General features: G+C 39.8%; 2 protein-coding genes across 3 annotated transcripts; one reads left to right on the top strand and one right to left on the bottom strand.

The window, feature by feature from the left end:
- LOC307041278 (uncharacterized protein) lies at positions 1–2,588 on the top strand (the record flags this gene model as incomplete). The annotated part of the gene is made up of 2 exons (XM_079684586.1): positions 1–75; positions 1,718–2,588. Coding segments are annotated over 2 exons (255 nt in total), but the record flags the coding sequence as incomplete, so codon positions are not given.
- On the bottom strand, positions 2,029–12,218 carry LOC307038479 (nucleobindin-2-like). Of its 2 annotated transcripts, none has more exons than XM_079679877.1 (13): positions 12,089–12,218; positions 11,243–11,380; positions 10,465–10,572; positions 10,230–10,362; positions 9,132–9,235; positions 7,962–8,147; positions 7,150–7,240; positions 6,976–7,034; positions 6,795–6,887; positions 5,792–5,881; positions 4,505–4,675; positions 3,660–3,699; positions 2,029–3,409 (listed from the first exon to the last, which is right to left on the bottom strand). In XM_079679877.1, the coding sequence occupies exons 2-13, from the start codon at positions 11,378–11,380 to the stop codon at positions 3,294–3,296; spliced, it is 1,329 nt and encodes a 442-aa protein (XP_079536003.1). In that variant the 5' UTR covers positions 12,089–12,218; the 3' UTR covers positions 2,029–3,293. The 2 variants fall into 2 exon arrangements, with proteins under 2 accessions (XP_079536003.1, XP_079536004.1); XM_079679878.1 differs by having other exon boundaries at positions 3,672–3,699.
- Between the last annotated feature and the right edge of the window lie 967 nt (positions 12,219–13,185).

Here is a 13,185-nt window from a genome sequence, read left to right as displayed (position 1 = left end):
GCCGTCCCCGGAGCCGTGCTGGTGAACATCGCCGACCTGATGCAGCGCTGGACCGGAGATCACTTTGTATCTGTGGTGAGTTAGGAGGAACTTTTCAGAGAAAATATATTATATATGATAACGGGGGAAAAAAAAGATAAGCCACGATCAGGACACCAGGAGACATAATGGGATGTATCAATGGACTCAGTTACTCAACTCATACAGTGGAGGAAATAAGTATTTGATCCCAGACTGATTTTCAGTTACTTTGAGAAGAGATTATTTCCTTCTTTACTTTTATCCGATGCAGCTGTCATCAGTAACGTTTAAACTGATGTGTGCAGATTTGTATTATTTTTCAGAATAAGTCTGTAATTGTAAGTGTAGGTTTATATAAACAGTGAGAGTAAGAATATCAAAAAGAAAAATGGAGACATTTATATATAAAAGATACAAATTGATTTGCATTTAACCGTGGGAAATAAGTATTCACATTCAAGGTACTTTTGACTTAGCTTGAGTATTTCTAATTTCTACCTCCATAACTATTTTTTGTTGAACAGTTCAGACTTTGACGACTTGCTTTGTTACAGATCTGAAAACCTGCTGTATCTTTTTAGTATTTTACCAAATCCCTATTCAAGTACAACTATTTTAAAAACAATGCCACGAGCAAATAACATATTTATTACGCCTACAAAAAAATACATTTATCAAGCGATGGGTCCCTGTAATGCATCTACTAATGAAGTAGGAATTGTTAACACCTTAGTATGTCCCTTGTATTCTCTTTCCATCATCATTATTATTGTTGTTTATTTACGATTATGTGTTATTTATTTTCTAAGGTAGGCCATCTTTATTACATTTTTTTTTTTGTTATCCCTGGAGTGGTACTCTGATACTGGTTGACTAACCCTCCTGTTGTCTTCGGGTCAAATCTGACCGATTTACTACTTTCATCAATCATAACTTTTTTGTTTTACATTCAATTAAGGCTTTATGATATCCTTCACAGTAAACATTTGAACACATACAATTGCTGATCACCACTTTCATTGGATTTTGGATGATTTAGTCAACTTTGTAACACCCATGGTGTTCCCGGTCAAAAATGACCGCCATAAAGAGAAGGAATTAGTAACCATCAGATCAGACACACACACACACACACACACACACACACACACACACACACACACACACACACACACACACACACAAACACACACCGATTTGACACATTTCCCGCTCTTATGTGCCCCTCCCCCCACATGGATCACACCTGGCACACCAATACATGTTCAGTGTCTGTTCTTTGTATATTTACTGCAGTTTTTCATGTATACCAGTCGTCTGATACATTATTTACAGTTTGAAAGGGTGTTAAATGAAATTTGGTGATGATTAATGGTCTTTGTGTTAATGTAATAGCAGTTAAAACAGGACCGGTCAAATTTGACCGCGAACACCAAAGTAAGGGGGGGGAAACGAAGACAATAGGAGGGTTAATACTTGAAACCTATTCAGGATTGTATTGATACAACTGGAAAAACTGAAAATGTGACTGAAAGATATATTGTACTGTATTATCGTTTGAAACAAAAAAAAATAAAGTTCTACAAAAAACAATGCCACAAGAACAAATAAATGCTTGAGTTCAGACACCTAAATACATATATTTTATTTATAAAATAATAAAAACCTATAATTGGTGTTGTCTCCTCCCCCTCAGCTGCACAGAGTGTTGCTGCCCCCCCCTGGAGACCTCAGCACCCGACAGTCTCTGGCTTTCTTCGTGCAGCCGGACGACGAGGCGCTGATCTGCTGCTGCGACGGATCCAACAAATACCCTCCAGTGACGGGAGGAGGGTACATCGCCGAGCGCTTCAAAGCCTCATACGGACAAAACTAAGCCCCTGCACATCACTCAAGTCCTACACAAACCTAGGAAGTCTTTTATCATGTTTTATCAGCACACAAATGTTTTTACATTCTGGATATAATTGTATTTTCATTGAAGTAAAGAGACACAAACTCAAAACGTGCAACCTCATTCATTTTATTGTCCACATTCAAACCTTGTACTACAGTTTCATGAATCCTTCACACATGGCGTCGGACAGATTTAAAAGCTTTCTGTAAAAGGCATAATAACTCAATTGCTTCATCATAATTACTGAGTTGTTATTCTATCGCTGACCTTTACTAAACTCAGTTTTCACCCTGTAACAAGCTCTGTATGCTTTAATATTTCCCATCTATGAGGACAAAATGTAACCTGTAATGAAAGTGTAGAGAATAAATTAAAACGTATTCTATCAGGAGAAAGATTCACGGACACAACTCAGTGTAAACAGACAGCCACTTTAGAATCCATACAACTCTTAATACCAACAAAAAATAATCTTCAATTAAAAGATTTAAATATATGTAACTTCATCTGTAAACTAAAGACACTTTCTTCAATCATCCGGTTCGTAGGATATATGGTATGGTAAAAATAAAAACTTTAAGAAGGACTTTTTAGCTTGGTGTGCAAAATTTTCACAGGAGGATTGTGGGTAATTGTAGCAGTCTGGAGTCCTCTTACGGCTTATATAAAAGGTAAATAAGAAAATCAACAGTGATCCGACTAACTGAGAGCCTACGGTTTAAACCAAAGTTCCTATCCATGATCACATTTTGAAGCAGAAAACAAATATGGAAATTAAGGAAAGTATTTAAAGAAATAACGATATTTCCCGATTCCAAAAATGAAAAAAAAAAAGAGTATAAACTCTTTAGGCAGCAGCGCTACATAAACTTTAAAGTTACGTTTTTGACATTCATTTTTTAAGCATCAATCCGCTCTCTTTTATGGGATAAAGAAATCATTTCCCAAATATTTCCTCCAAGAGACAGAATCAGTGACAATGAATTACAGTGTGCACAAAACAAAACATTCACTTTCGGCTCAAGCCCCCCGCCCCCTTTCAGCCCAAAGCACTTCCCATGGAGAACAGACTCATGCTGTGATTAAAATGACAAAAACAAGAGGGTGGATTGTCCCCAGGGAAATCTGGACCAGCTCCACACTTCAGATGTATGCAGCTACAGCAGGCAGAGTGGACAGTGGCACCAAATCTGAAGCCTAGAAATCAGATTCTCTTATGTGCGCTTATTATTTAGACATATTTCCGTCAAGTGGTGTCAAAAAAAAAAAAGACAAAAGGAACATTTGAACGAAAATGGGGAATAATAACAAGGCGAACACACACTCACACACTCACTCACACACATACACGCTCACTGGCAGCACACAGAGCCTGCTAAGAGTGTCCTGGCACTGGGACATCGGGGGGAAGAGGGCGAGAGTTTCCTGGAACAACTGGAGCTCCACCTGCAGCTCCACCTGCAGCTCCACCTGCAGCTACAGCGCCCGGATCTGCAACAGAGTCACATAATCACACGTTAATGAACAGCGAGATAATGATGAAACTTAAAAAAGTTAAACGTTTTCTCATTTTAGCTGATGACAGTTTTGTTATCACGCAGAGTTGTGATTGATTGATTTTTCTTTATTTTTTGTGTCATGCGCACAAAAGGCTAACCCTCATTTCCTGTGTTTGTCGTGGCATCACAGAATAACAAGATAGCTAACCAATCGGCCCTAATCATTACATTAGGATACTTACGTTTCACATTACCTTTTATCCGTTCCATTTCTTCTACTGCCTGAGAAGAGAAACCGAGAAAGAGAATGTTAGACAATCACAAAATAGGTAAGGTTTGCTCACTTTAGCAAAGGAACCAATCAGTACAATAACTGCACATTGAGTTACAGTTTGAAGCGTCCTTATATCGCTTGATTTATGATAAGAAATGGGGCGAAGCCTGCGAGCTAGTTCAGGCAGTCAACTCGAGCACCTCGAATACGTGAAGCACCTCGTCCCTCTTACAACCAACCAAACACATTCTCCTAAACATGCCGCTCTATTGAAGCTGCCAGGTCTTCCTGCCTTCACTTGCTATTGCTACGTTCATGTTCATGTTCCTGCTGCTGTGTTTCATGTTGCTGCTGCTCGCCTGCCCCACCACCACCACCCCAGCTTCCACCTGTAGGCTCGGGGGTAGTTATCTAATCATCACTCAATGTTCTTTGTAAATCTGTGGAGTGATGAGGCCCGAGCCTAGACGACAAACTTAAACTATATGCTGCTTCTAATAAACATATTAAGAAACATGTGAGTTGTCTGACTGAAATAGCGTTAATGTAGTATTCTTTTCCTTAACCTGTACTTTAAACAATAAGTGTTGGTGTATGTCTGTAGAATCTACAGGATAAAATCATGTTTGTGTCTAAAACAAACACTTTCCAATGCAGGCAAATCATGCATATCCTCAATTGTGAATGATTTAAAGGCACTGGAACTATGGGTTGCTGAGTGGATGTTACTCCATGCTTCACGTGTTGTGCGTGTGCAGACTACTGAGGGAAGACATCCTGATTCCTGATTGAACGTCACTGATTGGAGCTCACCTGCTGCAGGCCGATCTTCTGAGCACTGAGTTCTTCCTGTTTCCTCTCCAGCTCCTCTCTCTGTTTCTGCAGCTCCACAGACTTCTGGTGGATGTCGTTCTCCTCGTTGACCAGATGCTGTTCGTACTCTCTCATCTCCTCCTCTGTGTAGAGTGGGTTCTGGTCCAAAGTCTGTGGAGAGCAGGGGATTATACAAAGGTCTGAAGGACTAAATACTGGGATGGAGTTTTGATGATAAAACGTATCAATCTGCAAAAAACTTTTACAACTTTGCATTTGTACGAGAGGCAATTTCTATCCGCATCTATCAAAATGTTCTATAAAATAAACATTCGCAGACACATCGACACACACGCAGACACAAACACACACGCAGACACAGACACATCGACACACAGACAAATCGACACTCACGCAGACACATCGACACACATGCAGACACAGACACACACGCAGACACACACGCAGACACACACGCAGACACAGACACACACGCAGACAGACACATCGACACACACGCAGACACAGACACATCGACACACATACAGACACAGACACACACGCAGACACAAACGCAGACACAGACACACACACACAGACACACACACAGACACACACGCACACAAATCGACACTCACGCAGACACATCGACACACATGCAGACACACACGCAGACACACACGCAGACACAGACACACACGCAGACACATCAACACACACGCAGACACACACGCGCACACAGACAAATCGACACTCACGCAGACACATCGACACACATGCAGACACAGACACACACGCAGACACACACACAGACACACACGCAGACACAGACACACACGCAGACACACACGCAGACACACACGCAGACACAGACACACACACAGACACACACACAGACACACACGCAGACACATCGACACACTTGCAGACACACACGCAGACACACACGCAGACACAGACACAGACACATCGACACACACGCAGACACAGAAACACACACACGCAGACACATCGACACACACGTGCAGACACAGACACACACACAGACACATCGACACACACGCAGACACAGACACACACGCAGACACAGACACACACGCAGACACAGACACACACGCTGACACAAACACACACGCAGACACAGACACACACGCAGACACAGACACAATTTTTGATGATAAAACGTATCAATCTGCAAAAACGTTTTAGAACTTTGCATTAGTACGAGAGAAACCTCACATTTCTATCAGCTTCTATCAAAAATGTTCTATAAAATAAAGCTCTTACCTCCCACTCATCCTTTTCCAAGAACTCCTCCTTCTGAGTGGCAGCCATGAACTCGATCATTGACACAAGTCTGTCTTTGTTGGTGTCCACCTAAATAAACAACAACACATTAAGCTGCTTTAGTCAATGTTAGGGACCAGAAATGGTCTTTAAAATGAATAATGACAATTCAAGTGACATCTGAGACATTAATGCCCTCAATTTAGCACTTATTGGATGTCAAATGTATATTTTCACTGTAGTGTGACGTAGGGCTGCTCGATTATGGCAAAAATCATAATCTCGATTATTTGGGTCAATAGTTGATATCACGATTATTAAAAACAATTATCCATTTACTTTGAAAGCATCAATTTATTGGAGAATTCTTTTTTGAAAAGTATGTTTTTAACAGTTGATTGCCCTGAACTTTAAGTATAATTCAACTGAAAAACCAATAAAAAAAAAAAGAATAAAAAAAGAAAAAAAAGAAAAGTAACAATAAAAAAATAATCGTTTTATTTCGATTACGTTGTTTTCGTAATAGTTGCAAGCCTTAATCGTAATTGCGATTAAAATACGATTAATTGAGCAGCCCTAATGTGACGTGTCAAAATTGAATGATTCATCAAATAGACACAATATCTCAAATAGCCCTATTAGATTTTAAATACATAGTTAATGGGTAATTTGCATGTTATTTCATTTCAAGTCTTATGAAGTTGAGTATTAGGCTCCAACCTTTCATAGCATGTACTTACAGTATGCTAATCTTAAATTATTTATAATTTGTCAGTGTTTTCAATGTCAAATAGACCAACATTTGAAGTATTTGGCTTTCATAAAAGTACAGCCGGTACTAATACTGCACTTTTTACCAAATGTGAAAGGGGCAATGTACTTAAAACTGTAGAAAGAGTCTGAATGCTTTGTGTTTGAATGTGCGGCCTGATCAAGGTTGATGATTGTTGTATGAATAACAAAAATGAAAGAGGCTTCATATCTGTCTGTGTGTTCGGCTCACCTCATTCATAACGTGCTCTCTCATTCGCAACCTCTCCTCCTCCATCTCAACCATGTCGTCTTCCTCGTTCTCTGGGTTGTACACCTTCTCCAGCTTGGAGACACACACGGATGCACATTTTACCTCAAAGTCGGAACTTGCCGAACAAAGGTTGGAATATAAAGTACATTCGAAGAAATACCTCTTTAGTGAAGAGAGCTTCAAGCTCGCTCTCATCGAAGAAGCTATCTCCATTAGTGTCTGCAACACAAAATGAACGACTTCAAACTTGGCCGTTTATTGCGAGAGAAAAGAACGGAATCTTCTGATAACTGAAAATGGTTCTTGGTATTTTGGACACATGGTCTGTGGTTACCGTGCATTTTGAAGAAGGTCTTTGGGTCAAAGTTATCTGGGTCCATACCATCCGACTCCTGCCACACCTCCTTCAGCTGGGTTTCACTGCCCTACACACACACACACACACACACACACACACACACACACACACACACACACACACACACACACACACACACACACACACACACACACACACACACACACACACACACACACACACACACACACACACACACACACACACACACACACACACACACACACACACACACACACACACACACACACACACACACACACACACACACACACACACACACACACAACATAGAAGTGTTAGATTCTTCTTTAAGCACACTTCCCCTCACAGGGTTTCCCTTCTGTGTACTTATATTTTGGGGTATGTATTTGTATCAACCATCCATGACCTTTTACTGATAATTACTTAAACGTGCTTCTATTTTTATTTATACTGAGCAAAATACAAACACGTTTCCCAAAAGTATGGAGTAATCCTTGAAATTGAAAGGACCATCTGGTAACTGGGGAAAGTATTTCTACTCCTACATTGAAATAAGTTGTAATGTCTATTAGCGTTAGCCAGTGATGAAAGAAGTACTCAGAGTAAGAGCTGTTTAGGGTATTATGTCAATGGGACACACTTCTAGATACTTTGTGTACTACTGGGGTAGATAAGTTGTATAGTATCTATAATGAACGACAATACAAATGCAGTATAAGTCTGTCTAAATTGCTCTCAAGGACATTGCTTTTAGTTATATTCCACAACTGGCATTATTTAACTCCCATACATCAGAGTCTTACCGGATGGTTCACTTTTGCATGGTCAGCGTGTTTCTTCCTCAGCTGCTCGTAGTGCTTCTCCTCCTGCTGGCGAGTCTCCTCGCTCATGGTCTTCAGACGTTCCCTCCTCTCGTGCTCCTTCGTCAACTCGTAATTCTTGAACTCATCGTGGCGGTCCTTGTCGAAGTTCTCCAGGTCTTTGGTCGCCTACAGACGAAATGAAAGACATGATTCATGACATGTCCAGTGTAAAACCAGAAACACCTGACAGGTCACAGAAGATGTTCTCTCTCTCTGTGCTCTCCAGCAAAAGGACATATTGATACACTTCAAATCGAGAAATGCCAGACCTGTTAATGTAGCTGACTCGTGAGAATCACAGCTCACTGTACACACCTGTAATCATCTCGTCTCATCATCCTAATTATAGCAATAGTATGAGGCAAACTGTGATTATAGGTATGACTGTGATGCAGGTACATATACTGTAAGCAGATCTACAGTATCCACACACAGTGAAGGGAGCATGCTCACGGTGAGCTAGATAGTTTTATCTATCCAAAGAATAAACACTCACTCCAACTAGATGAAGCAATCAGAACGATAACGAGAGTGTGTGTGGCTGCTGTGTGTGTCTGTTGGAGTCTGTGGTGAAACGTTACCCTATTTGTGCTACTGGAGCAGCAAATATGCTCTGAAGCCACAACCGGAGTCCTCTGGAATGAGTCATTGCTTTATTTTGGCTGTGTTAGATGTTTACTAAGGCAAAACAAATCCATGCTCTTCACATCTGGGAATGCTGCGTCATGATGATCGACCTCACCTAATGATTTTCTCTTTTTTCTCTTTATGTGATATACAATTACGATCACCGTTGCAGGACATTATTGTGTTTTGTTGTTGAAAGTTTTTAGATTGTATGCAACAACTACATCTACACACTGATCTCAACAAGCCAAATGTATTAACCCTGATTAAGTGCCCAGTTTATCCGTGTACAGAAGAAGATTATTTTGTATGCTACTCTAATCCAAGTGTTGTTTTGTTGACTGTTAAAACTCTGTGACCACCCTGGTTAAACAAAGGCTAAACAACGAATGAGGAGCTGCAACTGTAACAGCTGAAGAGTCAGACCTACTACAGGAAAGGTCTATTTGGTGACTGTGCTCAGGTGCTTTAGGTGTTCTGTACCGATTGGATGAGCTGGTCCAGGTCTTCCACCTCGAAGGTGTTGGGGTTCTGGTGACTGAGGTGCTCAAACTGCTTCAGCAGAGACTGGTGGTCCACGGTCCGGCCTGCAAGGAGGGGAGAATGAACATTTTATTTAACCTTAATAGACCCAGAGTTTTGAGCTTGTAGGTGAGATTAAACTTTTGGAGCAAAGAACCAGAAGGAGTACGCAGGAGAGCTTCAAACTCATGTCAGACACTGAAGACTTCAATTCCAGTTGGAGAATCGACAATAGCTAAGACACTGTAGTGACAGATCCTCTGCCCAAACCAACTCTGTGGTTCTATCTCCTTTCAGCAACACAAAGCTGGTCATCAAACGTTCAATCAGTAAGACACAACCAGTTGGATTCTTGCAGAGAAGCCACAGTCAGATAAGCTAACTTTCTTACTCCTGGTAATTCAGTCCTATCATTGCCTGAAGCAGAGCGTGTTGACAACCTTGCTTCATGCATATACAGTAAGTAAGAAGGAGGTCATCTCTTAACACAGCTGATAAAGAGAGTCTGAGAAACAGCTCATCTCCGTAGACTACCATGCCATAGCCCCAAGGCCGTGTGCCTGCTGGCTGTGAAGAGGGAGAAACATGAACTGAAGCAGTATGGAGTACTAATAGAAGAAAGGTTAAGTAGGAACTTCAAATATGAAACAGATGTATAACTGATTTTAGACTTCAAAAAGAGATATGTTGTCATTGCAAACACTCTTTTCCTGACCTTTACACACACATTTTGTGCTTGAGTCGTTTTTCCGACACACAGCTGTACAAGCACTGGCTTTGTTTACTTAAGTTTCAGCTCAGATTTCAGCAAAAGTACAATGAGCAAAGGTTTTTTGTATAAGTATGTGGGATGTAACTTCAGCTTGTGCTTCTGGTCTTAAAGTGTATTTAAACTAAATTTAGAGAACTCAATACCCAACCAGTTACTGCTGGTATTACATCATGTTCCTCTTTCTAAGAGTTGCATCCTGTCTTCAATGACCCTGACGTTTATAGTATTACAACATTTGTTGAGAAACTTCCGAAAGCACAAGTTTGCAAAGGACACATCAGACTCACCGCTCCCTCCCTGAATGTCGTGTTTGACTTTGATGAGCATCCGCAGCCGGTTCATCTCCTCCCTCTTCAGCTCGTCCAGCTTCGTACGGAAATTGTGTTGGACAAAGTTCAGCTCTTTGGCAAGTTTGCCTTGCTGCAAGCAGAGCATCAACACACCACGGTTCAATTACGAAATGTTCATGTCAACAAAGGGCTTGCAAAATAACGGCATGTCCAGTGAGTGTGCAAGACATACCTTGATGTCATCCATGTTGGCATTTTTGAGCTTCTCTTTAAAGTGGGGGTCTTTTTCCAGGAACTCGATGACTTCCCTGAGGTAGCGGTCGTAGTGCAGCCCAGTCTCCTGAAGAAAAGCAGAGCACACATCAGCGTTTGTTGGTAGAGGACCAAAAGCTGAAATTACCTTGTTAATATCTAACCTGACTACCGGCCATCAGGGAAAACGCTTGTGTCAATTCACTCTTGCTAATGAGCGGTGGCTACGCTACTAATGGTCTTGTTTGTTTTGTGCATTTACTCTCAAACACACTGACAACCTTTTACCCAGAAGATAATCTGCTTTCCATGTGAAACCGCCATCTGAGACAGTGTGAGCCTAAAGGACTCCCTCATTTAGGTGACTAAGGTGCATTTTGTTTTTTTAGGTGTAAGACCTGGATTTAAATGTGATATTGTGGTCCATCTGACTCACAGCTAGGGATTGGACATTATAGGATTGTACAGCTGATAAAACTCTCCCGATAACCTCAGGACAGAGGATTTATTGATTGAAACAGTCTGATTCAAAAAATAGATGAACAAGCTCACAGAAAAAGGTCAGGCACACAATATTGCTGTTCAATTTGTATCCTTTATTAATGCAAAGAGACCCTATGATTTATCATCATCAGATTATTTTTTTAAAACACACAATTCAATACAAATATTGTTTCTCAACAACATGTAAAGTGAATTGAATTGAATTCTGATGATTATTTGGAACAAGACTTCAGTTAAATTATTATTGCACTCACAGCGCTCTGTGGGGGCTCCAGTTCCTGCACCGGAGGCTTTTCTTTGGATCGGTCCACATTGATGGGCACTGACTGGATACACAGCCACAAACTCAGCAGAACCAGCCCACAGTGGACCAGAGAGTTACCCCTCACCATCTGTTTAGGTACAAAATCAAGAAAATAAGAGTTACAATTTCTTTTAAATCAAGGTTTTCATTTTAATAAATAAAGTATGGACATCTTACGGTGACTTGTATTCTTGTATTTTATAGCCTACCTATATAAGCTTTATTTTATTGATATTATCTTCACTGTTTTTGTATGTATTTAAATGTAAATGTATGATATGTTCCTGGTCTATTACTTTAAGGTTTTTTAAAGCCATATAAATAGCTTGCCATGCTTTATTTGGTAAAATCCTATTTTTTTAATGTTACATGAATGAGCTTTTGAAATTGTATGAGACATTTTCTGAGGCTCAAATGTCTTACAAGCAATCATGTGCTTAATCCTTACAAAACAAAACACCCTGAGTTTCTCAAGTTTCTCTGTAAACAATACAGGATTATGCAAGTTAGCCATAATCTCAAAAGCTACAAGCAGAGGACTGTGCAACACACGTGTTTAGTGGATAAAGGCACAGCAAGCTTACTTCAAACAATTATTCTACCATAACCTTATTAATTGGAAAAACAACTCACATTTCAGGCAAAACAAACAAGCTAACCGTTTCATTCAGAAAACAGTATGTCTGTGGAAGATGCATTGCTAGTTAGTTCATTATCCTATGGCTGTCGAAAGCTACAAATAAATCTCAGTAAATGTAGTTAATGTCAATTATAAATAAAAACACAAGACTCTTACTTCAAGCTCTTCTTTTTCACTCTTTACCGCGTTTTTATCGTTTAGTTTCCAGCTTCACTGGAGCTTGTTTACAGATGTCATCCACCACCGAGCTTTCCGATGCTACAACCAACCTACAGGGGAAAAAAAGGTTACGTTCACCATGGCAACGCCCCACCTTCTACGTTCTTGATTGGTCCAAACAAGTACACTTTGTTTGTAAAACAGTCGCGTTGAGAACTGATTGGGCGTTTGACCTGTCAATCAAAGTGTCTCAAATTGACAACCCGTGGCTTAAGGTGCGTTGAGCCTAACTGTACGTGGCGTTCAGACAGGGCGGAGTTAATGCTTGATGTAAGAAACATCCATATTTTGAAACTGGATTACTGATAGTTAATTATGTGTTGATGTCTGGTTTGTACATATACTATGGTTTGTACACGACAGCATAAAGATTCAGTATAAAATTAAACTGAGATAAATTATTACTAATAGGATTAAACTATAGCCTATCTTAAAGTTTACACAATTGGTATCAAGCAGCTTTATGTATGATTAATTCAATAAGACACCAACATCGTTTGTGAAATTGTCGTTGTTTATTTGATTTAATACAGACATGTAAACATGAATTATAAATATAACTTCAGAAAACGTGAAAGAAAAAACCCCAAGAAACATCGATGTAAAAATAACAAAGGACTAGCAACAGCAACAAAATACGATACTTAGTATACTCCCCAAACTATACTTAAGTAGAGTGCTTGAATAAGCTACTATGTATAACAGTATTTTTGTAAAATATTTAATAAAATGTGCTATTATCATGTTACTCAAACACAAGCATAAGGTTGTGTTTACTAAAAATAAACATACTATATTATTATATATTTGAGATTTTACTTATGCAATCTGACTTAAGTAAGACTTTGAATGAAGGACTGTTACTTGAAACAGCATATTTAAAAACGTTGGTATTACTTATTTTACTTAACCTGTTGTGCATCACTATGGCATTTTTTTGAATTAATCGATTATTTTTGCATGTGCAATTGCGCATATAGCATACATCTTGTCAAGGGTGTGTGGATTTAAACATAAATAAATGTGGAAGTGAA

Source organism: Notothenia rossii (genome assembly GCF_949606895.1).
Source record: "Notothenia rossii genome assembly, chromosome: 5".
In the NCBI taxonomy this organism is placed as follows: Eukaryota; Metazoa; Chordata; class Actinopteri; order Perciformes; family Nototheniidae; genus Notothenia; species Notothenia rossii.
The sequence above is the reverse complement of the archived record's forward strand: the minus strand, read 5'-3'. Positions and strand labels throughout refer to the sequence as shown.

Coding starts and splice junctions, on each gene's coding strand:
- LOC307038479 (XM_079679877.1), bottom strand. CDS start 11,380: ATGGTGAGGGGTAACTCTCTGGTCCACTGTGGGCTGGTTCTGCTGAGT. Junction 9,236..10,229: donor CGACATTCAGGGAGGGAGCG/GTGAGTCTGATG, acceptor CCCTCCTTGCAG/GCCGGACCGTGGACCACCAG. Junction 7,241..7,961: donor ATGCAAAAGTGAACCATCCG/GTAAGACTCTGA, acceptor GTGTGTGTGTAG/GGCAGTGAAACCCAGCTGAA.